Raw genomic sequence first — 25,988 nt, forward strand, 5'->3', positions numbered from 1 at the left:
TCTCAAGGGAATGTCAATAAAACCGAAGACACTCTGAAGTCAGGTCAGTTGTGCTGCAAGAAAGTTCCCACTGATTTAGGCGTGTAAGTTTTGGGGTTTACTGGAATTCATTTCCCTGGAAACGTTGTCAAATTGCAAAGAATTGAGTTCTAAAAACTAATATTTCCATTCCTTTCATTGCAGAGCTAGTTTAAATGTTTTGCACTGCCCTGAGTGTGTTACCTCAAATCGGGGCATCTCGTGAGCAGCTTACACATCTACACATCAGTGCACCTTACAGGAAACTGAGAAATGCTTTTGTTAAAAACACAGATGTTCATTTTGGAACCTAGCTAGAGAGGAGGAGCTGAAACTAGACTCCTGAAGTGAGCGTCACCACTGGAGAGGTGAGGGTATAGGGCTATCGCTGCTATCAGCCCATCTCTCACTGTGACCCCAAGAGCTTTGGTTTGCCCATCTGATGTTGCTTTGTGCTGTGCTGAGATCAGTGTTTTTGGTTGGTTAGCTGTGTAGTATTTCCCTGTCAATTTAAGGTTCAGCTCTTCTGTTGAGCCTGCCTTTAACCTGAATTGTTACAGTATGCTGATACCCAATATCTCCACTCTAGTAATACCTTGTTCCATCCTTTTTTCTTAAGGCGATGGCAGAAGAAGCGGGTGAGCCAGACAAAGCGCGACAAATCCAGGATCAGCTGAATGAACTAGAAGAACGGGCAGAGGCCCTTGACAGACTTCGCACCAAAAACATCTCTGCCATCAGGTGTGCCTTTCATAACCTCTGGATGTACCAGAGAGTACAGTTATTTTGTGGCAAATATGTACACAACAAGCTCTCTCAAACACAAATTAAATAAATGACCAGATAATGTTTCAGTAATGCTGGATATGGGATGTGTTAGTCAGGGTAGCCAGAAGAAACTTCTCCTTTTTCAAATGGTTTTGTGATCCTTTACATTTGTGTCAGAAGGTAAAAATAGGGCTGTAGTTTTAACACTTCATCAAATGATAGCACCTCTGACAGTGCAGCATTCACTCAGTTGCTGTTCTGGTGTGTCAGCTGAATTTGATTTCCTCTGATTTGTTCTGAGGATTTAGCAAGACCAAAAGATGATTGCATATCCCCAATTCTCCTTGGGTTTGTAGTGGTGCTGAGCTGCTGCCTTGAATGAGCACAGTCCTTGTAGTGAAGAGTTCCAAGATTTTAACTCAGCGACAGTGAAGGAATGATGTACTTCCAAGTTGCTTTGTCTTGGATAGTGTTGAGCTTTGAGTGCTGATGAAGCAGGCTAATAGGTAATATTCTATCACATTCCTTTAAAGGGGTTATTGGACAGACTTTGGCAGTCAGGATGTGAGTTACTTGCCACAATTCAAGTCTCTGACCTGCTGTTGTATCCACAATATTTGTATAGCTCGTAGAGTTCAGTTTCTGACTAGTGGTAAGGAGTCAGCAATGATATTGAAAATCAAGGCATGACGAATAGATTCTTTGTTGGAGATGGTCATTGTCAGGCACTTGTGATGCCAATTGCCACTTGTCAACCCAAGCCTGAAATGGAAATTGTTGGGAAAACTCAGCAGGTCTGGCAGCACTTGTGGAGAGAAAGCAGAGTTAAGCCCAAGCCTGAACATGGTAAAGGTGAAGCTGTTTGCAGGCACAGTCTGCCTTCAGTAGTTGATGAATTGTGAATGATACTGAACATTGCAATCATCTTAAAATAATCCCCACAGCTAACCCAATGACGAAGGGATGATCACTGATGAAGCAGCTGATGGTTGGGTCAAGGACACTGTCCTGAGGAACTTGTTCAGTGGTGTCCTTGAGTCTGATCATTTGCACAAAGAAGCTGGACATGACTCCAGAAAGTGGAGCATTTTCTCCCCGATTATCATTGATTTCAATTTTCCAAGGTGCTTTGATGTCACGGGCAAATAGGCTTACCTCACCTGATCAAGATATTGGTTCAGGACTTGAATCACAACCTTTGAACTCAGCAAAAAGAATGCTGCGCATTAAACTATGATCAAGACCTAAACAACAACGCTGGCTGTGCTGGGAGAAAATCATTTAGAAATCAAATTGAGTGTTTGGAAACCCAAGACTGAGCAGCTGAGGCTTGCGGAACAAGAAGGCTTAAGTTGTATCACTTTGCCTTTATTGAGTTAGTGAATCTCCATGCTAAATTATAAGATAAATCTGCGACTGTTGTCCATCCTGGTAGCTATTGGATTTTGCTGGGGAGATCTATGGAGCTGGCCAGGAAATTGACTGTTATGCCTTTGCTCAGATTTATTTAACCTGTCAGCTATCTAATGTACTGTCTGTGACCAAGACTAGTATCATATCAGGGCAGTGTATTGGGGATGATAGTGAGAATGTCTCTTACATCCAGTTCTCCACATCATAAATTTCTGTGCCCATTTATAATGGGTTTACTTATTTAAAGTTGTCAGATTGATTATTATATTCTCGCACTGAGTGGTGGTGCAATTGTTTCAGTCTTGTGTAGAATCATGTTTGTGCTGGAGCTTTTGAGAGCGCTATCTACTTAGTTTCACTGTCTTGCCTAGTAATGCTGCAGCTTGTTTTGTTTCAAGTATTTATCCAATTCATTTTAATAAGTTATTATTGAATGTATATCTAACACCCTTACAGCAAATTATGAAATTTGCTTGAATTAAATATCCTCCCATCCCCCAATTCTCCTTCAACCTCTAGCTGCTCTGCATGTTTTGGAGAAAAGCTTCTATGCTCCAGCTTCTTTACTTGGACAAAATGATAATTTAGCTACAAAAACGAGAAGGTATCGATTTTAAAAATGGTAACAGAATTGTATCTGTGTGCTTTGATCAAATTATTTCCAGCTTTCTGACCCCCTTTTCACCATCGATTGCACCTGATCTTGTCTACTGTGCGAAATACCATGGTGTGGCAGATGTATGGGCAGGAGGGTTTGTGAGATGGTTGGTGAGGAAGAATGTACGTGTGTCTGGGAGCAGCAGCTTGGGAGTTAACATTGTGAATGGTGTTAATAGCAGATTCACAGGATTGCGTAGTATATACAGCATGGTAACAGACTATTCGACCTAACCAATCCATGCCGGTGTTCATGTTCCAATTGAACCTCTGCCCCAACTTTTCTCAACTAAATCTACTATCATAGCCATCTTTTTTTCTTTCTCCCTCGTATGTTTAGCTTATTCTTGAATGGATCTGTACGAATCACTTCACCCATTCCCTGTGATTGTGAGTTCCAAATTCTCACCACTGAGTTTTTAAAAAAATTTGTTTGAATTTTCTGTTGGACTTCTTGATTCTTATACTGATTACTTTGCCAGGATCATGTTTAAAAATACTCCTTAAACTTGCAGACTGAGTGTCTTCTGAAGGACAATGAGGTTTCTGTGCTGGGAGAGCGATACCAGCGACAAGGCAGGTGGAGGGAACAGGATAAATCACTTTGCCTTGCTTTCGTAGATCTCACAAAAACATCAGGGCAAGACTCTGCATGATATTGTAGAAAATTGGCAGTCCACCAAAGTTCCTTTCTCATGAATGGAGCGGATGAGTTTTCTTTTTATTCAGTCGTGGGACGTGGGCTTTGCTGGCCAGCATTTATTGCCCTCTGTAGTTGCCCCTGAGAAGGTGGTGGTGAGTTGCTTTCTTGAATCCCTGCAGTCCACGTACTGCAGGTAGACCCACGATGCCAGTAGGAAGTTGCAGAATTTTGACCCACTGACAGCAAAGGAATATATTTCCATGTCAGGATGTTGAGTGGCTGGGAGGGGAACTTGCAGGTGGCGGTGTTTCCACATGTCTGCTATCCTAGTTCTAGTTGGAAGTGGTCGTGATTTGGATAGTGCTGTCTAAGCATCTTTGGTGAATTTTTGCAGTGCATCTTGTAGATAGGACACACTGCTGCTACTGAGTGTTGGAGGTGGAGGGAGTGGAGTACTTGTGGATGTGGTGTCAATCAAGTAGGCTGCTTTGTCCTGGATGGTGTCAAACTTCTTGACTATTGGAGCTGCACCCATCCAGGCACGTGGGAGTATTCCATCACACTCCTGACTTGTGCCTTGTAGATGGTGGATAGACTTTGGGGAGTTAGGTGAGTTACTTGCTACAGTATTCCTAGCCTCTGACCTGCTTTTCTAGCCATTGTGTTTATGTGCTGAGTCCAGTTGAGTTTCTGGTTAATGGTAACCCCCAGGATGTTGATCATGGGAAGATTCAATGGTAGTAACACCATTGAATATTAAAGGCCAGTGGTTAGGTTGTCTCTTATTGGAGATTATCATTGCCTGACATTTGTGCGGTGTGAATATTCCTTACCACTTTTCAGCCTAAGTCTGGATATTGTTCAGATCTGGCATTTGAACATGGACTGCTTCAGTTTCTGAGGAGTTGTGAATGGTGCTGAATATAATGCAATCATTGACAAACCTGCTTCTGACCTTATGATGGAGGGAAGAGCATTGATGAAGCAGCTGAGGATTGTTGGGACACTACTTTGAGGAACTCATCCAGAGATGTCCTGGAGCTGAGATGACTGACCTCCAACAACCACAGCTGTCTTCCTATGTGCCAGGTTTGACTGCAACTACCAGAGTGTTTGCCCAGTACCCATTGATATCAGTTTTGCTAGAGCTCTTTGATGCCACAATCGGTCAAATGTGGCCTTGATGTCAAGGGCTATCACACTCGCCTCAACTCACCCCTGGAATTCAGCTCTTTTGTCCATGTTTGAAACAAGGCTGTAATGAGTTCAAGAGCTGAGTGACTCTGGCGGAACCCAAATTGGACGTCACTGAGCAGGTTACTGCTGATAGCACTGTCAATGACACCTTCCGTCACTTCACTGATGATTGAGAGTAAATGATGGCTGCTAATTGGTAATTGAATTGGATTTTTCCTGCATTTTGTGTAGAGGACATATCTATGCAATCTTCTGAGGTAGATGTCACTTTTGTAACTGTAATGGAAGAGCTTGGCTTTGGCAGCAACAAGTTCTGCAGCATAAGTCTTTAGTACTGTTGCTGGAATGTTGTCAGGCCCCATAGCCTTTGTAGTGTTCACTGCCTCCAACTGTGTCTTGATATCACGTGGAGTGAATCGAATTAGCAAAAGTCTGACATCTATGATGCTGGAGACCACTGGAGGAGGCTGAGAAGGATCATTCACTCTGCACTTCTGGCTGAAGATCGCTGTGAATACTTCAGCCTTATCTTTTATGATTATATGCACAGTACTATACAGCCATAGTAAAGAATGGAGTGAAACAAGGCTGTCCTCACCCCCATTTTGTTTGGTATTTTCTTCCACAGCTGTTGAGTTTTTTTTGTCTTCCCTTCCAGATACCTCTTCAGATAGCAAACCCTGTAAGCTGTCCAAACTAAGCGAGAAGCCATAAACATGGCACGCCTTGATCCAACATTTGTCACTCATACAGAAATTTAGATACAAATGTTTTTCCCATACCTGTAACTCATGCTCTCTTTATATAAGCATCAGGAAAACTGGCTATTGGATAGGGTGTCAGATCTGCATCCTAGATCACATAAAACAATATCTTGCCGGCAGTTTATTAATGTCCTCCTTTAATCTGATGACTGTCTCTCCTCCCTAAATTACTGACATCTGTAAATTTAGAAAGTGTGTTTTTGAGTCTGAAGTTCAGATTATTAATGTAAATTGTGAACAGCAGTGGTCTCGGCACTGATTTTTCTGGAACATCACCTCATATCTCTGCCACTCTGAATAACTTTACTCCACATCCATTGTGCCACTTGTACCCTGATGGAATCCATAATCTCCAACCTTGATCAATAGTATGGTAATGCCTTGTTGAAGGCCTTTTGGAAATCTGGATAAATTATATCTGTTATATTACCATTGTTTGCTCTTGTTCCATCTTTAAAAATTCAGTAATGTTGGTCAAACAAGATTTTCCCATTTGAAATCCATGCTAACTGTTCATTAATTTATTTCTTCTTAGAGATATGCTTCTATTCTCTCATTTCCTGTACAGTTCTGTTACTTTTAGAAGGATATGGGCCAAGTGCAGGGAAGTAGGTTTAGCATGGCTGGACATTTTGATCGGCATGGACCAATTTGGGCTGTAGGACTCTATGACTCTGACTCTATGACCGCTGGTCTTAATTATCTGGACATAGTCTATCCCCCTGGGCTATTTGCCAGTCCTCTTGCAGTGTGCCTATTTTTAATAGATTATTAAATAGTAAGAATAATGTCCTCAGCTGTCTCTTTCCTATTTTTCTTTAAAATATGAGATCACTCCATTAAGTGTATTTATTTTGTTTAATATATCCCTTTTATATAATTTTAAATATGATTATCTCATTGTTATCTCAATATTCAGTACGTCTCTGTTCCATCTCCCTGGTAAATATCAAAGCAAAACAATTATTTGGTTATCTGCCATCTCTGTATTGTTGGCCTGTGGAGTTGCCAAAATGATACCTGGGCTAAAAGGGACAGATTATGAAGACAGGATGCATAGATTAGGTTTGTTTATTTGAGTAAAGGACAGTAAGGGGAGATATAATTCCTGTAATCGTCGAATAATACAACATCAAGGGAGGGCATTCAGACCTTTCCACATTTCTGCCATGGAAAATCTTATGCTTTATCGAGATCCTTCGTTACTACTTCAAACACTTCTCTCAAGACTTTCATAACCTTCTCTGCTCTATGGTGGACAGCTCAGCTTCTCTAATAATCTTATCATGATAGAGGAATGCACTTTTAGTTGAGGTCTTTGGGTTGATTGGAGGATTGTTATAAACTCAGTTGAGGCCAGTGACGTTTTTAAAGGAAAGAAATGTGAAAAGACTAACACCTTGATTCTCCTGTTTAACGGAAAAGAATTTTTGACAAATTCAAGAATCAAACAAAGAAAACAACGTTATCTCAGGTGGCCTCCTGTGCGTTAAACTCACAATCATCTTAAGCTTAAATTAATAGGCAATTGTGGTTCGTTGCAAAGTATACATTGCACATTAAATGGTAAATACAACTAAGACAGATCTTATGAACTGAATCAGCAGTATACAATGGAGAGGTCATCAGAACCAGTCAAAGTCCTGCAAAACTCTTGTCTGTCTTAAGAATTTCAGCTTCTCCTCTCAACATTAGCCTGATTCCTAGTTAACAGCAGGACGCAACCGACCCAGTTTCCACAGACATTGTCTTCACCCAAAAAGGCATGTATCTGTAGAACTTCCTCAACTGGGCTGGTTGGAGTAGACCAACCCATAATATCATTGGGGTAACACAGCAGCTGCAGCAACCGTATATTTGCTTATTCTCAAGCTTCTGAACCTAGCCCTCTCCTTCAACCTGCCTATCCTACACTACTGGTCTCATCAACTTCTCTTGAGCTCTGCTGGCTATACTTTATGTAGTTCCAACCAGAAATACCATTCTCTGATGTCAGTTTTGGTCCTAGTTTCCTTGGCAACTAGGAGGGTGAATTCTGTTTTCTGTCTGTCTCAAAAAATATAAACTTTGTGGACAGATTCAATAACGGGGGTCAGTAGGGTGTTGAGAGATGAACTATTTCCTCTAATGGAGGACATGATAAAATTAGAGCTAGGTCATTCAGGGTGTGATGTCAGGAAGCTCCTCTTCATCACAAAGGGTAGTGGGAACCTGGAACACTTGCCCCAAAAAGCCGTTGAGGCTGGGGACGAATTGAAAAATTTGAAGCTCTAATTGATCTGTTTTGGGCAAGAGTGTAAGGGATATGGAACCAAGGCAACCTGATGGACTTACGATACAGGTGAACCACGATCTAATAGAATTGCTGAGTATACTTGAAGGAAAGAATGGTCTACATTTGTTGTTATATGTGGTTCCTTTCTGTATAATCGTTGTGGTTGGCTTATATGTCACCAAGTCCTGGTACCGCTGAGAAATGGCCTGAAGTTCTCAATTTGTTTCTTCTTTCTAGTGTGGAAATGGGCCATTCGGCCCAACAGGTCCACACCCTCCTCCGAAGAGCATCCCACCCAGACCCATTTCCCTAACATTGCATTTCCCATGTCTAACACACCTAACCTAAACATCCCTGGGCACTATGGGCAATTTAGCATTGCCAATCCACCTACCCTGCACATCTTTGGACTGTGGGAGGAAACCAGAGCACCCAGAGGAAACCCACGCAGACATTGAGAGAATGTGCAAACTCCACACAGATGCCCAATCGAACCTGGGTCCCTGGCGCTGTGAGGCAGCAGTGCTAATCACTGAGCCACATACCGCTCCGTGCTGAAAAAGGGTTTTTTCCAAAAAGTCGAACAACTTGCAGTCGGTTGAATTGAACTGGAGCAAGCCTTTTCGGGGTGCCTTTAATTAGCAGCAAAATTACATTGGATTTTGAATCAAAATCTCCCAGTGATTCAAGTCTGTGCTTGCAACAGCTTGAGGGAATTGTAATTGTGAGTTATAGGGTATAAAAACTAAAAGATCACGATGAGCCCACACGAAACCTTAAAGACTTTAGTTTGAATGTTGTGTACACTTTGGACCGTACATTCTCAGGAAGAGTCTGAGGTTTTAGAGAGGGCACAACACAGGATGTTAATTTCTCATTATTGACAGATTCCCCGAACCTATTCCACGGTCCAAGTTTTTGATGTGCAAGGCCCACACCTCCATTGTTGAGCCCAGATGGGCCTGGAGATAAGCTTTCACCTGGTAGTAAAGCCCCTTCATTCCAAACAGAATTTGAAACTGCCCTTGGCAGTGATTGCATTCATCACAGGACAGCCAAGTGTTGGTTTATTTCACAAGTATCTCCGCTAAAATACTGTTGTTCCTTTTTCTAGTTACATAAACCAGAGAAACAGGGAGTGGAACATTGTAGAGTCTGAAAAGGCTTTGCTGGTAAGTGCTGTTGCTAAGTAACTATTAGCTACTGATTTGAAAGCATTTGGTTAGTCTGCATTGAAGACCAGAAGGTCTCTGGTTTGACAACTTCTCTGTGGTGTGGTAGCTGATTTTGCTTGGGTTAAAGCTGGCTTCAATGTCATTGGTTTATAAGAGAATATTAGCCAGGATTCTCTTCCCAGTAATTTTCTAATGATGTGCTGAGACTATCTTCGTTATCAAATGCTCATTAATCGGACTCCCCGATGAAGGCTGGGTGCTCATTTGAGGTGTTGAAGGGCATTGAGTACAGAGGAAGGAGGAAGCTGGGCGAATATTATTTTGCAGGTAATCCTGATGTAACACAGCTTGAGACAGTGGGTGTTTGGTAAGATGTTCTAGTAAACACAGTTGTGAAACAAACTGGAATGGTTTAGTTCAAGTGGGCCCTAGAGCGCATACACAAAAACAGAAATTGCTGTAAAATCTCAGGTGTGGCAACATCTGTGGAGAGAAAGGAGAGTTGATGTTTTGGTCCTTTGACCCTTCAGAACTCAAAGGTGTGCATAGTGGTTTCATTTAATTTGTGGTTGGCCAATGCTGTGGCTTAGAGAACTGAGGAATGGTCAGCAGCTAGATTTCTGGTCAAGGCAGACTTTTCCTTCTGATTGGTTCTCTCTTCAGTCTGGCAGATATGTCCTCCAGGCTTCAGCGGGCTTAGTCACTAGCAGTGCTGCTGAACCACACTTGGTGATGTGGACATGCATGCACAACCCCACAAAAAAACGCCTAAGTGGTGCTCAACATTAAGGAGGCCTGATCCACCAGCACAAAGAGGGTGACTGATTGTGATTGGCATGAGATTCTTTTGCCCATATTTGATGTAATGCTATTAGATTTCAAGGAGTCAAAGTTGAGGACTCCTAGAGCCACACCTTGATGTCTGTATATTACTGTGCTGCCACTTCTGAGTCTGTCCTGCTGTTGGACAGGATAGACCCAGGGATGGTGATGGTGCAGTTGATGTTTTCTGAGTGGTAGTGATTGTGTGTGTGTGACTGTTAGGTTGTTGAATCACTACTCTGGGACTGCTCTCCTAATTTTAGTGGAGGACTTGATTGGGTTGGGTGTGTCTGCTGCTTCTCGTACCTAGATCCCTGGCAGTCACCTGATTGTATTAGACTTTTCTGTAGCATTTTTGTACATCTGAGTGGCTTGCTAGGCCATTTCAGAGGGTATTTGAGAGTCAGCCATGTTGTGGGTCTGGAATTGCATTGAGACCAGATCAGATACGGGTGGCCAAATTCCTCACCTTAAGGGTATTAATGAACCAGATGGGTTTTTATAAGAGTCTGTTATTTCATGATCACTATTACTAAGATTAATGTTTTATTGTTTGGTGGAATTTAAACTCTTGTCTCCAAAGCATTAGTGTGAGCCTCTGGATTGCTAATCCGGTTATATTACCATGATGCAGTTGTTTCTGATTTAAGGAGAGTAGGGAATTGTGGAGAAACAGAACGGCTGAGGCTGTGGTAAGATTTTGCTTTGTGGATCTTGGTTCTAAATCTGAGATGTTGGAGCACCAGGAACCAGTGTACGTCAGTGGAGATAGTGTGATGAGTATGCGGGAATCTCCACTACTGTATGGAATATGAGCTGCAATTGTGCCTATTGAAGCACTTTGTCTCAATAGCTTACTGCTCACTTCTACTGAGCATTCTTCCATAAGCCTTGGTGTGGTACAGAGCTGTTTTTGATGCACAAGTGGCTCAATGTTTTTCACAGTGGAACCCATTCTTGGTGTAGTGATATGCAGATTGCCTCTGACATGAGATAATTGTTGAATTACAGGGCTGCAGAACTCTTCTTAATTGTAATCTCACATTCTGTGCAGGCTGAGGTCCAGAGTGAGAGAACTAAACAAATGGACCCCTTCACCAGGCGCCAGTGTCAACCGACCATCGTCTCCAATGTAAGGTCTTTTTGCAGCTCTGTCAGTAATCATGATATGCAATGCTGTGTCAGTGTGGTTCTACAATGCTATTTGAGCACTGAGGTTTTATAATGTCAGTGACAACTTGCAAGCTGCCTGATCAGGGAGGGTTTACAATGCTGCCTGAGCGGTGAGATTTATTTCTTATTCATTCATGAGTATGAATAGCACTGGCCAGCATTTATTACGATCCATAATTACCCTTGTAGTGGTGACATGTCATCTTGAATACAACTGAATGGCTAACTGGACCATTTCAGAAGGCAGTTTAAAGTGGGTCTGGAGTCACATAAGTCAGACCTGGTAAGTGGCGGCTTTCCTTCCCTAAAGGATATAAGATGGGCTTTAACAACAATCCAGGTGTTTTACAGTCACTGTTACTTGTACAACTTTTGTTCCATATTTATTACAAATAAACCAAGAATGCTGGAGAAACTCAGCAGGTCTGGCAGCATCTGTGGAGGGAAAACAGTTAATGCTTTGAGTCTGGCTTGAATTGAAGCAGTCATATTGGGCTTGAAACATTAACACTCTCCCTCTATTTACAGATTGTGCCAGACCTGCTGAGTGTCTCCAGTGTTCTGTTTGCTTTAAATTTCTGGCACCAGCAGTGCTTGACTCATTCAGTAAAATGTTCCATCTCTGCTCTAGAGAGGTTGTAAAACGCAGCCTTTTGCCCCAGGGAAGTTGTATGAGGTGCCACCTCCCCTTCCCAGTGCCGGCTTATGCTGGGAGGTGGCGTGGGAGAGTGTGCTATATGGTTACCACTACCACCCCACTCTGTACTGCTGGGCAGGTAAATGAGGAGGCACTTGCTTTCGGCAGGATGTGCTAGGCAGACCCCCTGATGACAAAGGTTCACAAAACGCGGCTTTTGTTTCCTTAGTCCCGAGATCCTGCTGTCCAGGCTGCAATCATTGCCCACCTGAATGCCAAGTATGGGTCTGGATCCCAGACAGAGCTGCCACTGGAATTAAACAAACCGGTAAGAACGAGAAGAAATGGTGGATATCAAATCATCCTTTGGGGCATATCATTTGGTGAACAGTTCTTTGATCCTCACTCGTGAGGGGAATTTTTTTGACTTTGTAATATAGCATGCGCTGTTGCTAGGGATTATTTGTTGTTGGTAACTTTAGGGCCTGTAGAATGAGAAAATGGTGCAGAAGTAGCTGCTTTGTTATTCACTGAGATCATAGCTGATCTATTCGCATTTCATGTCCTTCATCTATCCCCCTATCCTTTGATTCCTTTATTGCACCTTCAGTTTTTTTTTTTGGTTTCTCCAGTGCCCGTTTTGTCAGCGGTGTGCAAGTCTCCATAGAGCATTAGGGCCATTCTGTCAGTCATTTATCAATTGTTACAGCGATAAGTTGTCTCCCTCAAGACTGCTTATTCCAAGGAAATGCTTCTGTCATCAGTATTCTCTTCTCTCCTGAAGCTGCTAGCTCTTTGGGGAGTATTTCTCTTGTTGCTGTCTTGCACACTGTTACAAATACTGAGAGATGTAGCCAGGATGATGCATAACTTTAAGAGAAGGCTAGGGAGAACAGAGACTCGGAGAAAGAGTTTTTAAGAAGCTGTTTTAATGACATATTTTGAGTTTCGGTATCCCAAGTAATTTAAAACATGACATGGTATGAGTTCATTGTTAAGGAATAGGTGAATTTGGCTCTATGGTTCCTGAAACACTTCACTAAGGATTTTTTCACCATGTGTCTGATTCTGGTGACAACCAACAGTCTCTATTGTATATAATGGAAGTGCACCAATAGATCTCAAACACTCCCTTGTGTCTCAGTTGCTACATTTGTAACTGATGTGTGTTCCTACAGCAGGATCAGGGAAGCAGTAAGAAAGAGGACAGTAATAATAAATCAAACTCCGACCTCTCTGAGGACCTTTTCAAAGCACATGATTTCGACATCAAGATTGATCTGCAAGTTCCCAATGCAGGTGAGCCTCTGTGAAAAATGTATATGTTGTATACATTTATACATTATATAACCTATTTCTAAATGTCAAATGAAAATGTCCAATCCAAACTGAATGGGCTGCCTGTCACTTGTTTCAAACACATTGCTATGTATTGTACTGTATGGGATCTTCTAAATTCACCTGAGTGGCCATTTAATGTCTCTTCTGCAAGACAGTACCACCAACAGTATGGCGTTCCTCCATATTGCTTTTGTAGATGAAGAGCTCAAGGAACTAGAATGGAATGTGATTCCCACACCCCTCTGATTTTTTTTTTTACCACTGATGACTTGACAAAACTACACAAATGTATCCTAGGTAGGCAAAGAGGCAAGAGTGACCGCATTCTTTAGAGTGCCAAATAGGACAGTGTAGCAGAGCTTTCCTAACCCCTGCTGTACTGGTTCTGCGAATATTTGAAGGTCGTGGTTTGATCTGATGGGGATTATGCAGAGGCAGCTTTGCTATATATGTAATCCAGCCTAGTTATAATGAAAGAGTGTGATGCAGACACTGAGCCCTTGCAGTGGCAAGTATCCCATTTCTCAGCACCCACCCCTGTACGAGCATGAAATTCTCACAACTTAGTTTGCTTGGTCAAATGCTTAAATTCTGTTCACCCGTCAATCCTGTGCTCGCTGACGTACATAAGCTCCCAGTCTGCTAATGCCTCAATTTTAACATTCTCCTTGCTTCAGATCCCTTAGTAATCCTTTATCTCTCCCTGTCATTGTACCACCTATGAGCTCTAGAACGCTGAGGTTTCTGTGCCTCTTTTCTTCTGACCTCCGAGTGTAGCTGTTGTTTATGGCTCCATCTTTAGCGACTTAGATCCTCAGCTTTGGAATTTTCTTCCTAAACCCCTCTACCTCTCGCTTCTTCCGTAAGACACTCCTTTACAATTTATCTCTTTGACCAAATGTTTGGTCAGCTGTCCTCCTGGGTGTTTAAATTATCTTTTGATAAAGATCTCGTGAAGTGTCTTGGTGGGGTGGAGTATTTACTGGGTTAAAATTGCTAAGTAAATACAATTTGCAGTTCAGTGACTGTCTTTTCTTTTTACAACGGTGTAGAATCCAAGTCGTTGTCAGTGAGCTCGAAGACTCCGTCCGTCAAAGATGGAACCCCGAGGCGATCCCTAAACCTGGAGGACTACAAGAAGCGCCGGGGACTGATTTGAGCGTGTCCAGGCTGCTGCTGCTGCATTTCTTTGTACGTGTCTTACTGGCAGCAGACGCGTGCAGCAAGCGGACTTTGAAAGACTGAGCCCGGCTGCCCGACTCTCTGTTCAGGCAGGACGGTCATTGTATAAAAAAAAACAAACTCTGGTGATTTTTATTTTTCTTTCATTTAGTAAAAGTAAGTTGAGTGCTGCTTTCTGTCATTCTTTAGTGCTTGGCTGCAAAGTGATCCCACTCAGTAGGTCTATGGTCTTTTTTTTTAATCTTATTGGGGATTGAGGCTATAGTTTGTCTGAGGGGATGGTTTGATTTGTGCATTTGGCGAGCTCTGTGTTTCAAGCAGTGTTCTCCTACTAGAACATCTTGTATACAGAAACCTTTTCTTTTTCTACAGCTGTGTTTTGTACATGTACACAGTAGTTTAAGTGCCTAGCAGAAGAAAACCATCCGGTGGCCGGCTGGATTTATAATCAGCTGGATACAGAGCACCACCCCGCCACATCTGTTATGGCTGCTAGGTTGTTTTAGTGCATGTGGCCTATTGGCTACTGTAAATGATGGTAAGTAATTGTTTTCCTCCCAGTTTGTGTCAGATTTCCACCAAGTTAAACCCCCCCCACCCTGCGAAGCTGCCTGGCAGTTTTCTTTCAGGAGTCTCTGTACTTTGGCTCATCCACCTATAAATAAGACATTGGTCCCACAGAAGTCAGAGCCAATGGTGGAGGAGACTGGGTCAAGCCAACCCTGGGCCCTGCTTGTCATTGAAGTGTCAGTAGCCTTTGTCTCACCTCTATGATCTCAGGCAGTGACGCCATCACTCGAGCTCACTTTTTGGCTGCGAGCGTTTTCCTGCTTGATTCCTGTGATGGTAGCTCAGTGAGCTGGAATCTGTTGCTGCGCCCAGGGCTTTGTTAATAGTGTGTCACCTGAGCCCTGTAAATACCTCCCCTATAATTAAGGCACCCCCTAGAGCTGAACCTTGCACCACCCTCCAGAGCAGGTTTTCATTCACATCGAGCCCTTGTTTGAAACAAAAGGCAATACAAGCAATACCTGGGGAGCAGAAAACTTAAAATGTGTGGTTTGATCTATCATCGCCTAAAAGAGAAACCCAGGTGAGTTTCAGCTGGCATGAGCATGGTCATAGCCTGCCTGAATTGTTAATCTGTCTTTTCTTCCTTCAAGGTATCTACTGTATGTTTCCATCAGAGTTTTCTGTGTTGACTCTGCAGCAAATCTCTTGTTCGTGTTGAAACCCCAAGAGACTGGAGCTACATTGACCTGTGTCTGCCCTGCCCGGCCCAGCAGCCCAGGCACTGGTTAAATCATTGACTTGGTTTGTGTTTTGAATTGTGGGGGGAGGGAGGAGGGGGTGGGAGGGTGTGGTTCATGGTAGGCTACAGGCATTCCCAGATTAAACCAGCAAATATACCCTGTACTGGGCAGTAATTTCAGCCAAAGGTGGAACATGGTCGCATCAGATGTTGGCAGGGCAGTTATTTTGTGAATGTGCTCCGAGTCGATTTACAAACAGGAAGATATATGGAATTGAAAACAATGTACTCTTGTAGTACTGTATTCCTGCCACTACATGGTAGTGTTGTTAATAAAGTGCTAATCCACCGTCTGGCTGGGCATTTTTAATCCAGTCTCTGTTCAATTCTAATTTAAGTCTTTATAGAAAATGTGTGCGTCTTTTTCTTTAAGAAAAAAGGTGCCAATAAACTTTTTATGTTGTGAATCCTCAGAAATAAATCTGCTTTTCCCCTGCTGTGTTTGGGGATTTGGTAAGAATAGCTCCTGTTCTTTCCTGGTTTCCCACCAGAAGTGGTAGCCACATCAAACAACTGGTATCTGTTTTGTTTTGCTACAGTTTAGTGGCTTGCTGGACCACTTAATTAGGGCACTTGAACTTCAACCACATTTGTGTGAGACTAATGTCACTTACCAGTGAAATCCAGTTAAGAGCATCAGGTTTCCTTCGCTAAGCGATGTTACTAAACCAGTTGGATTTTTACAGTTTTACAGTGGTACAGTTTTTACAGCTTCTTGTTAACTTTCCGCATTTTCTTTTACACTACTTTTAAAATTTCAGGCTTCCATGGTGGTTTTTGGATTTAGGCATTATTAGCCCAGAGACACAACCACTTTGCTTTCATAAATAGAATTACATCTTGGCCTACAATACAAAAACTGACTATTGTGCCAATTGCTCTCTGGCGTCATGCTTTGGCCAAATAAGCTTAAGGGTATTGACAAAGGAACGGCTGGGTAGTGGCTAAGTGGTTAGCACTGTTGCCTGACTGCACCGGGGACCTGAGTTTGATTCCACCCTTGGCTGACTGTGTGGAGTTTGCACATTCTTCCCTTGTCTGCATAGTTTCCTCCCACAGTCCAAAGATGTGCAGGTTAGGTGAGCTGACCATGCTAAAACATTGCCCCATAGTGTGCACGTTAGGTGGGATAGTTTCAAAAAAACCCATGCGGGGTGGGGGTGTGTGGGCCTAGTGGGATGCTCTTTGGAGGGTTGGTACCAACCCGACGGGCCGAATGGTGGCCTTCTGCGAATGATTCTGGGATTCTGTGAATGAGGCCAGAGCTGGCTGGAGTGGACTGGGAAAGGAATTTAGCAGCTAAGACAGTTGAGGAACAGTGGCAGACTTTTAAGAAAATATTTCATGACTCACAACAAAGACACATTCCAGTGAGGAAGAAGGATTCCAGGAAGGACATAAGCCAGCTATGGTTAACCAGGGAAGTTAAGGACGGCATTGAGTCAAAAGAAAAAAAAAACATACAATGTGGCAAAGATTAGTGGTGAGCCAGAGAGTTGTTCTTGAAAGAAAGTTCTATATACCAACAAAAACTGACCAGAACAAACTGACAAAGGTAAACTTGCAAGCAATGTTAAGATGGGCAGTAAGTTTCTTTAAATATATGAAAAGGAAGGCAGAAGCCAAAGTGAATATATGCTCCTTAGAGAATGTGGCTAGGGAAATAACAATAGAGCACTGGGAAATATGAGGAGTTGAATAAATGCTTTGCATCAGTCTTTACAGTAGAAGAAACCAAGTATTCTAAAATTACTTTTAAAAAATCAAGGGCAAAAGGAAGAGTGGAAATATCTAAATATCACTAGAGAAACAGTGCTAATGAAATTAATGGAGCTAAAGACCAATTAATTAGTCCCTGGACCTGATGAGATACATCCTAGAATATTAAAGGAAGCAGCTGCAGTGACAGTGGATGTACTGGTAGTAATCTTCCAGGAATCCTTAGATTTTGGAAAAGTGCCAGAGGAATAGAAAACTATCAATGTAACTTTTTTTTTATTTAAAAAGGGAAGAAAACAAAAACAGGTAAATACGAACCAGTTAGTTTAATGTCTGTTATTGAGAAAATGTTAGAATCTATTAAAAGAATATAATAAGTGTTTAGAAATGAATAATATGATCAAGTAGATTCAGTATAGCTTCATGAAGAAAAAATTATGCTTGTCAAATTTACTAGAACTCTTTAAGGAGGTAACAAGCAGGACAGATAAAAAGGGAAATAGTGGATGTATATATTTGGATTTTTAGAAGGCGTTTGATAAGGTACCACAGAATAGGCTAGTTAAGAGCCCATGGAGGTAGTATATTAGCATGGATAGAAGATTGGCTAACTCATAGCCAATATTCATAACCCATGAATAAGGTGGGCATTTTCAGGATGGCAACCTGTAATTAATGGTGTACCACAGGGATCGGTAGTGTGGCCAAAATTATTTCTAATTTATGATAGTTTGGATGAGGAAGGTGAATGTACTTAGCTAAGGTTGCAGATGACACAAAAATAGGTGGGAAGGCAAGTGATGAATGTGACAGGTCTGCAGTGAGATCTAGGCAGTTAGTGACCAAAACTTGACAGACAGTCATACAGTGTGGAAACAGACCCTTCCGTCTAACTAGTCCACACTGACCATGTTCCCAAACTAAACCCATCCCAGTTTCCTGTTCTTGACCCATATCCCTCCCAACCATTTCTATTCATGTATTTATCCAAATGTCTTTTAAACGTTGTAACTGTACCTGAATCCACCACTTCCTCTGGCAGTTTGTTCCACACATGAACCATTCTCTCTCTTTTTTTAAAAAAAAAAAGTTGCCCCTCATGTCCTGTTTAAATCTTTCTCCTCTCTCCTTAAATATATGCCCCCTAGTTTTGAGCTCCCTCACCTTAGGGAAATGACCTTTTCTATTTACCTTGTCTGTGCTCCTTTATAATTTTACAAACTTCCTACGCTCCAGTAGAAAAAGTGCCAGTCTATCTAGCCTCTCCTTATAACTCAAACTCTCCATTGCTGGCAACAACTCTCTGAACCATCTCTGTTTAATAATATCCTTCTTATATCAGGGGACCATAACTGCACATAGTACTCCAGAAGAAGCCCATCAACATCCTGTACAACTTCAATATAACATCCTAACTCATATACTCAAAAGATCTGAGCAATGAAGGTGAGCGTCCTAAATACCTTCTTAAACATACTGTCTACCTGTGATGCAAATTTCAAAGAATTATGTACCTGACCACCTAGAGGTGAAGAATGTGAGATTATGCACTTTGGCAGGAAGAATAGAGGAGCTGAATATTATTTAAATTGAGGAAAATGGCAGAAATCTACAGAACAAAGGGATTTGGGAGTCCTTGTCCATAAATCAAGTTAGTGGGTTATAGAGAAGGCAAATGAAATGTTGGTCTTCATTTCAAAAGGCATGCATTATAAAAGTAGGGGGAGGTCTTGCTAAAAGTATACAATATATTAGTCAGCCCACAACTAGAATACTCTGAACAGTTTGAGCTCCTTATCTACAGAAAGATATACTGGCATTGGAGGCAGTCCAGACAGAGTCTGTTAGGCTGATACCAGGAGTGAAGGGATCATCTTCTGGCGACAGGTTCAGTAGTTTGGGCCCGTACTTATTGGAATTTAGATTGGGTGGTGACCGTATTGAAATATGCAAGATTTTTAGGGAACTAGACAGGGTAAATGTGGAAAGATTGTTTCCCCTTGTGGAAGTGTTTTGGACCAGAGGGCAGCATCTCAGAATAAGGGTGTCACACATTTGAGAGATGAGTTTCTTTTCTGAGGGTATCGAATCTTGGGAATTCTTTACTGTAGAGGGCTATCAAGGCTGTCTCTTCAGTATGCTTAAGGCTAAGACACATTTTTCTTCAATGCAATCAAGGGTATGGGGCAAAAGCAGGGAAGTGGAGATGAAGATTATCAGATCAACATTGAATGACTAAGCAGATTTGATGAGCTGAATGGCCTACTTCTTTCCTACATCTTATGATCTTACAAGCATCCTCTTCACCTAACCATATGTATAGATTTCTGTCTCATGTATTTGTCTGCCATTCCCCTCAACCACTTGCAGTAGTGAGTTCCACAATCTAAGGAAACTGGGTGGGGGGGGTGGGAGAAATGTTCTCCTGAATTTCCTATTGGATTTATTAAAGACCCCTTTATCTCTATTATAAGTAGAAACATTTTCTTCACACCTATACCATCAAACCTTTTCACAAATTCAACTTTTCCTTTCCTTAAGGAAGGTGTAGTTACTCCAGATAAGTATATCCTTTAGATTTTAGACAGGACATGAGAAGCATCTTGGTTTTCCTGCCTAGTACAGGATGTCTGTTTTATGGATTGATGTCTCCGCCTCCATTACAGAGGGTCCACCATTGCTACAGAAACTTGGATGTCGTGAAATAGCTAATTTGTTTTCTTGTGGATTCAGCCTGCGGTCTTCACAGATGCAGATTCCAGCGCTCAGGCTTTAAGGATCTCTCACTTCTCTGCTCTAAGTTTCATCTAATGTATGCTGTTGAGATGATGTCATTTCCAGTCTGGATCATTAATACATAAAAGAAAAAAGTAGTGGACCTGGGTCCCTCTGAACTGTGCTATACATCTTCCTCTTAAAAAAAACAATTTTCTGTCACTTGGCCAATCTTTTATCCTGTTGGCTTTACTTTCAGGCTAGTTATGTGTGCATAATCAAATGCGTTTTGAAAGTCTATATATCACATCAATGATTTCATTAAAAATCTGTCAAGTTTAGTTGAACTGCAGTTTGCCTTCAGCAAATCAGTACTGGCTTTCGCTAATTAATCCCCATTCATTTAAGTGACTTAACTTTACTCTGGATGATTGTTCTGAAAGCTTTCTTGCTGCTAAGATTAAACTGCCTGGTCTATAGCTGCTAGGTCTATTTTTACACTTTTATTTGAATAAGGGTGTAATGTTTGCGGTTCTCTAGTCCATCCTGTCTGAGGGGTTGAGGATGTGTTGCTCAGCCTGTCCTATGTTACATTGCACCTTCTCTGGTAAAGGAGGGGGCCGGAGAAGGGTTTAGTGATGGAGTGTTGCAGTGAGCTTGGGTAATATTCTACAAATGCTTTTTAATGGGACGTTGCTGATACCCAAGGGCAACCCTTGTGTAGATGTACCTGTCGTACTTAGGATCTAGAAGTATATGAAAGCTTCAAGATGTGGGCGCGAGGCTTGTGGCAGTGGAAGGTGCAAGAGGATACATCAGGTGTGAGCCCAGCTAGTGATAATTGATGGGTGGTGAGCAGTGCATTCTGAGATTGCTTGTAATGTTGGTGGGAAATTATTTTTGAAGATGCATTCATTGTCCTTGACTACATGTGAGGTCATTGACTTTTTACCAGTCCCTAATACAAACCTTCATGGCTATTTCCTGCCACTACCTTCTCAGTACGCAGTTGGAAAGATGCTGCCCCCACCCCACTCCTTTCGATCTACTGTAATATCACCTTCAAGTCTGCGCTAGAAGACCTGAAGTTTACTGCTTTGTTGGTGTAGTTTCACCTGCTGAGAGTGTCTGTCCCATCAACTTCCAGGAGTGGGTTTAGAGGTGAAGTCTGTCTTTAAGAAGAGTGGGCTTGCTTTTTGTGGTGATGTGAGCATTAAGTCTGCTTAGCAGCAAACTTTTGAGGCGTTGCAGGCATGGTCAAGATGAATAAGAAAGCCTGAAGAAGTTCCCTTCAATGTGGATTAATTGTGCATTATGATCTCTATGCCCACACTTAACTCCACTGCCAGTACCCTGTGATACTGTTTGTAATTTTTGCTAATAAATGCCTTGAGCTTTGATATGATACAATAAGGTACAACTCCAAGTCACAAAAGACCACCAAAGCACGTTCAGAGAGATAACGTTTTAAGGAGTTAAGGCAAAGAAGCAGAGGGGTTTAGGGATCGTATTGAGAGATTAGGGCCTAAGCAGCTGAAGGTGTGGGCACCAATGGGCATGGTATTAATATTAGGGCTGTTGACACCAGATATAACGGTGTAGGAGTGGGATGAGGAACTGTGAAGGCTATTCCAGTGCGATGACCTAGATAAGAATGGAACGAGATGAGAGTAGTCCCATACACCAGATAGCAGTGGATTGTTGGAAGATGATAGAGTCAATGATGTCAGAGGCCTGTGGACAGGTAGAGAAGAAATAATCACAGTCACAGTATGTAATTTACACTTTGATAATCATCTTTGTACTGTGGCAAGGTGGAAGACTGGAAAAAGGCACTCAAACTTGGCAAAGCTGGGAATGGATTTGGGAGGAATTACACATTCAAGGATTTTTGAAGAGGAGAGAGAAATTTGGGGCAGTGTGCAAAGATAGAGAAGTTGAGATTTTGTTTTTGGAATGGGAACAGTATTTGAGAGAGAGCTTAATACCAGCTGACATAGGGAGCAGGAAGAGAGTTGAATTTATCTGCTGTTTAGTAGGAACAGGCTTGAAGTGGGAGTCCCTTGGTCAAGCTGAAGTCAGGGTGCGGGTGTGAGGTGAAATAGGAGAGGAATTAGAAGATACTGGGGAGTAGGGAGATCTTGAAGTTGGGTCTGGTGAACTTGGCCTAGGGGAAAGGAAGTGTCACAGCTGCTTGGATAGTCTCTCCTTCTTAATGACACAGAAATCCATGAGTTCCTGGCGCTTAGTGAGGGTAGAGGGGACAGGAGGAATGAAGATGATTGGAGATGAGAAAAGGCAGGAATTCCTTTCTTCCAGGGTGAGCAGTTTGCACAGATGAGCCAAGGACCTTGTAGTCTTGTCACAGCTGGCAGTTGGTGGGTAATACTGGTTGTGTCTACATGATCCTTTTCATGATGTCTACCATGAACATGAGAAAGTGGATGAGTGTGTTAGAAGGTCGGGGGGGGGGGGGGGGGGGGGTAGAGAAACCAAGTGTAATACAGTAAGTAACGGTTAAATATGGCTGAATGCATCAAAGGTGGAGCTGAGGGTGTGATTGAGTGCATTCAAATTTTTTATGGTGCAAGTCTAGACAGGATTCTGAAAGTGAATTGGAAGAGCTTTTTCCAGATTTTTTAGTGGGTTTGAAAGGATGTAGGTGGAGAGTGACTGACTGAAATGATCAGAAATGGTTTTATGTATCAATATTCTAGTCCTTTCATTTCTGCCAATTAGTAAATCCAGCCATGGACAACCTGTGTTACGTATCTCCACTGATGTTGACTCACATTTCATCTAGTGTCTCAAACTATTGGTTCCCTCAGTGCTGTATTTCTGGCTGTACCTCCACTGATGTTAATCCCTTAACTTCCTTACCCTGCTGGTCATGACATTCCCCTCAGCATCCTGTATTACTAACTGTGGGAAGAATTTTTACCTGCAAAGGGGGTGCACATGTTGGTGAATGGGATAGGAAGCCCCCATATGTGACTGCTTTTAACACGTGCACATTTACTGCATGGGAGAAACACACCTAGGGCAGGCAGGTTAGCAATTATATTGCACAAAATGACAATTCAATGACAATTAACCTTGGCCTCTGTATCCAACTTGGGGTTTTCCAAATTCTCTCAAACCAGGATAAACAAGGCTATGAAATTGACAGACTGCTGCTATCCTTAGTGATAAGGGATGATTTCTACCACCTCACACGTATTTGACTTTAACCTGTTGTCAGCAGTGCAAGAGCAATTTATGTAGCTTGGTGGTGAATAGACCGCCCCCCCCCCACCTCCCCACCTCAGTGTTCACCCTGTCACTTGGCCTAGGAACTGATAGTAGCAGGCCACCAGGATAAGCTTCTTGGATCTGACAGTGCACTAGGAGACTCAGACTTTCTTGCTCTGATTTCAGTAAGGAAAGATCAAGGTTAGGCCATCAAGTCCCTTGAGCTTACCCCACCCCACTTCAGTGTGACTGTGCATGATTTAGTGCCTCTTTCCTTTCCTGCCACCTCTTAAAATCACTTGATTCTCTGTGAGACAGAAGCACCTTTTTACCTTCACCTTAAACATCCATAGCCTCCTGGAATAAACCTGCTTTCCAGAAGAATGTATAGTATTAGCTGATGCAAAGAACAGCCCAGCCCTGGATTCGGTTCCAAAGGATGGCTACTGCGTCTCCAGACTATCTTGATCAGCGGGGCTGGGTGGTCGAAAATGGAATAGCCTGATGTTGGTAATCATTAAAAACTCAACAATTCCACATTGTCTAATAGGAACAGTGGTAAACGACTCAATAATATCACCTGATTAATGGGAATGGGAAATAAGTGCTGGCTAACCAGTGATGCCCACATACCACAACTTAATGATGAAAAGAAAACTCTCTGCTGTATAATGGAGACAGTGGTGAATTTCCCTCTGTTTAATGAAGAAATGATTAATGTCATGCTGTGTAGTGGGGACAGTGAGAAGTAACCGGCTCTGTAATGGGTACCATAAGGAGTACCCCGCTAGTTAATGGAGATAGTGGTTAACAGCCTTGCTGTATAATGGGCACAGAGGTGAATGCCCCGTGCTGTTTAATGGGGACGGGCGGCATTGCACGCCCCGCGCTCTTTAATGGGGACGGTGCGCGGGCCCCGCTGGTGCCGTTGCCATGGGGACGCTGCGGCCTGGTCTCTGCGCGGCGCCGGAGCTCAGCCCGGGAGATGAGGAGGGCGGGTAACCGGGGAGGGGTTGGTGGTGGGGGAGAGGGGTTCGGGGGTGTCGGGAGTCAGGTAGAGCCGCTATGGAAGGGGGTGGGGGGAGCATTTAGACCATCATTCCAACTCCAGCACTTTTAAAGTGTCATTGTCGACCCTTTCTCACAACCGTGTGGCTCCCTCCCCCCCCCCCCCCACCTTCAAGTCTGAACGTTGCTTTCAAATTTGCTTTCCAGTATCCCAATGACTCACCACTTCATTCTTTTCTTGAGAACCAACTGGCTGCTGTTTGTCACTGAAAAACAGTCAAATCCTTAACCTGAATTCTGATGAAGGGTCTAGGCCCGAAACGCCAGCCTTCCTGCTCCTCTGATGCTGCTTGGCCTGCTGTGTCCTTCCAGCTCTACACCTTGTTGTCTCAAATCCTTAACTATCTCCGCTCGAAGGCAATCCCAGCTTCTCCAGTCTCTACACAAATTGCATTCACTCCTCCCTCTACACTCCTCAAGCCTTGACACCCTCTCTGAAGCGTTAAACCAAAATTGAATATACTACTCCACTGACCAGTGTGGGGTTTTTTCCCCCCTAAAGGTTTATCCTTGTACTTAATGCCTTTTTTGGAAACCAACAACTTTCTGTCCTTTTGGCAGCCTGAAAGGGTTACCTGCTGCCTTTGAAGATGTGTGTATGTCCACTTCCAAGTTTCTCTGTTCTGCGCCCCTTTAAAATTGTATCATTTAGTTTATATTGCCTCCCATGCATTCTTGCAGCAACATTGAATGTGCCGTACATCTAAGGCCAAAGTATTCTCCCCGAGGTGTGATGCCCAGAGCTACATCTCCCAATTTGCTGATGATACAATGATGGTTAGGAAAATGAGTTGTGAAGAGGACATAGAGAGCCTATAAAGAGTATACAGAGAGGTTAAGTGGGTAAAAATCTGGCAAATGGAGTATATCTATGAAAGTGTGAAATTAATTGTCCATTTTGGGAGAAATTGTAAAAAGGGAGCATATTATCTAAATGGTGAGGAGTTCTAGAGTTATTGAGTCACACAGCGTGGAAACGGACCCTTTCGTCCCATCAGTCCATGCTGATTGTAATCCCAAACTAAACTAGTCCAACCTGCCTGCTTTTGGCCCACATCCCTTCAAATCTTGAACAAAAGTTGCTGGAAAAGCTCAGCAGGTCTGGCAGCATCTGTGAAGAAAAAATCAGAGTTAACGTTTCAGATCTGGTGACCCTTCCAATCTTTCCTATTCATGTTCTTAGTTGGGTACCCTAGTGCATGGTTTTAGCTTTGCTAGTATTTAATTGGAGGCGATTGTTGCTCAAAGAGAATTGGTTGTCAGTCTAATAACTGAACAACAGTGGAGAAGTCCAACGAGTTCATGACAAAATTGAACTGTTTCGACAGCATACATGTGAAAACTCATGCTGTACTTTTGCATGATGTTGTCCAAGGGTAGTGTGCAAATTAGAAATAGGAGGGAGCTCAAGGGTAGAAATTTCACTGACACCAGATGCAGTGGTCCAGGAAGAGAAGGTAGTGTAAGTTATACTCTGAGTATAATTTGGTAAGAATGGAACCAGGTGAAATCAGCCCCAACTGTGTTGAACACCAGTGGAGAGGAGGAAGGTTTGTCGTAAGCTGCAGACAGGCTGAGAAGTAAAAGATGGTGAATGTTCATCTTTATCAGAATCATGGAAACCTGATTGAAGGATTTAAACACAGAGATCCTGGAAAGATGGGACTAGATCGTAAGAAACCAGGACCAGGAATAGGACATTCAGCTTATTTAACGTAACAGCAAAGGGGGGTGCCTTATTTTTAAACTGTGTCCTCTAGTTCGAGAATGCCCAGTAAGGGTAAATATCCACTCAACACCTACCCTCTCGAGCTCCCTCAGAATCTCATGTTTCAGTAAGATCTCCTCAGGACCTTGTATGTTCCAATGAGAATTGTA

General features: G+C 42.6%; 1 protein-coding gene across 1 annotated transcript in view; it reads left to right on the forward strand.

Moving 5' to 3' along the window:
• The window catches only part of rtf1 (RTF1 homolog, Paf1/RNA polymerase II complex component), a 56,016-nt gene extending 40,346 nt beyond the window's left edge, over positions 1-15,670 (forward strand). The window contains exons 13-18 of the mRNA XM_020512738.2: positions 638-759; positions 8,850-8,907; positions 10,787-10,864; positions 11,772-11,870; positions 12,721-12,841; positions 13,936-15,670. Of these exons, the coding sequence (XP_020368327.1) occupies positions 638-759; positions 8,850-8,907; positions 10,787-10,864; positions 11,772-11,870; positions 12,721-12,841; positions 13,936-14,042 (585 nt within the window). The 3' untranslated portion in view covers positions 14,043-15,670. The remainder of the gene's footprint in view (positions 1-637; positions 760-8,849; positions 8,908-10,786; positions 10,865-11,771; positions 11,871-12,720; positions 12,842-13,935) is intronic.
• The last annotated feature ends 10,318 nt before the right edge of the window (positions 15,671-25,988 follow it).

The sequence above is a fragment of the Rhincodon typus genome, chromosome 8 (assembly GCF_021869965.1).
Source record: "Rhincodon typus isolate 14 chromosome 8, sRhiTyp1.1, whole genome shotgun sequence".
NCBI lineage: Eukaryota > Metazoa > Chordata > Chondrichthyes > Orectolobiformes > Rhincodontidae > Rhincodon > Rhincodon typus.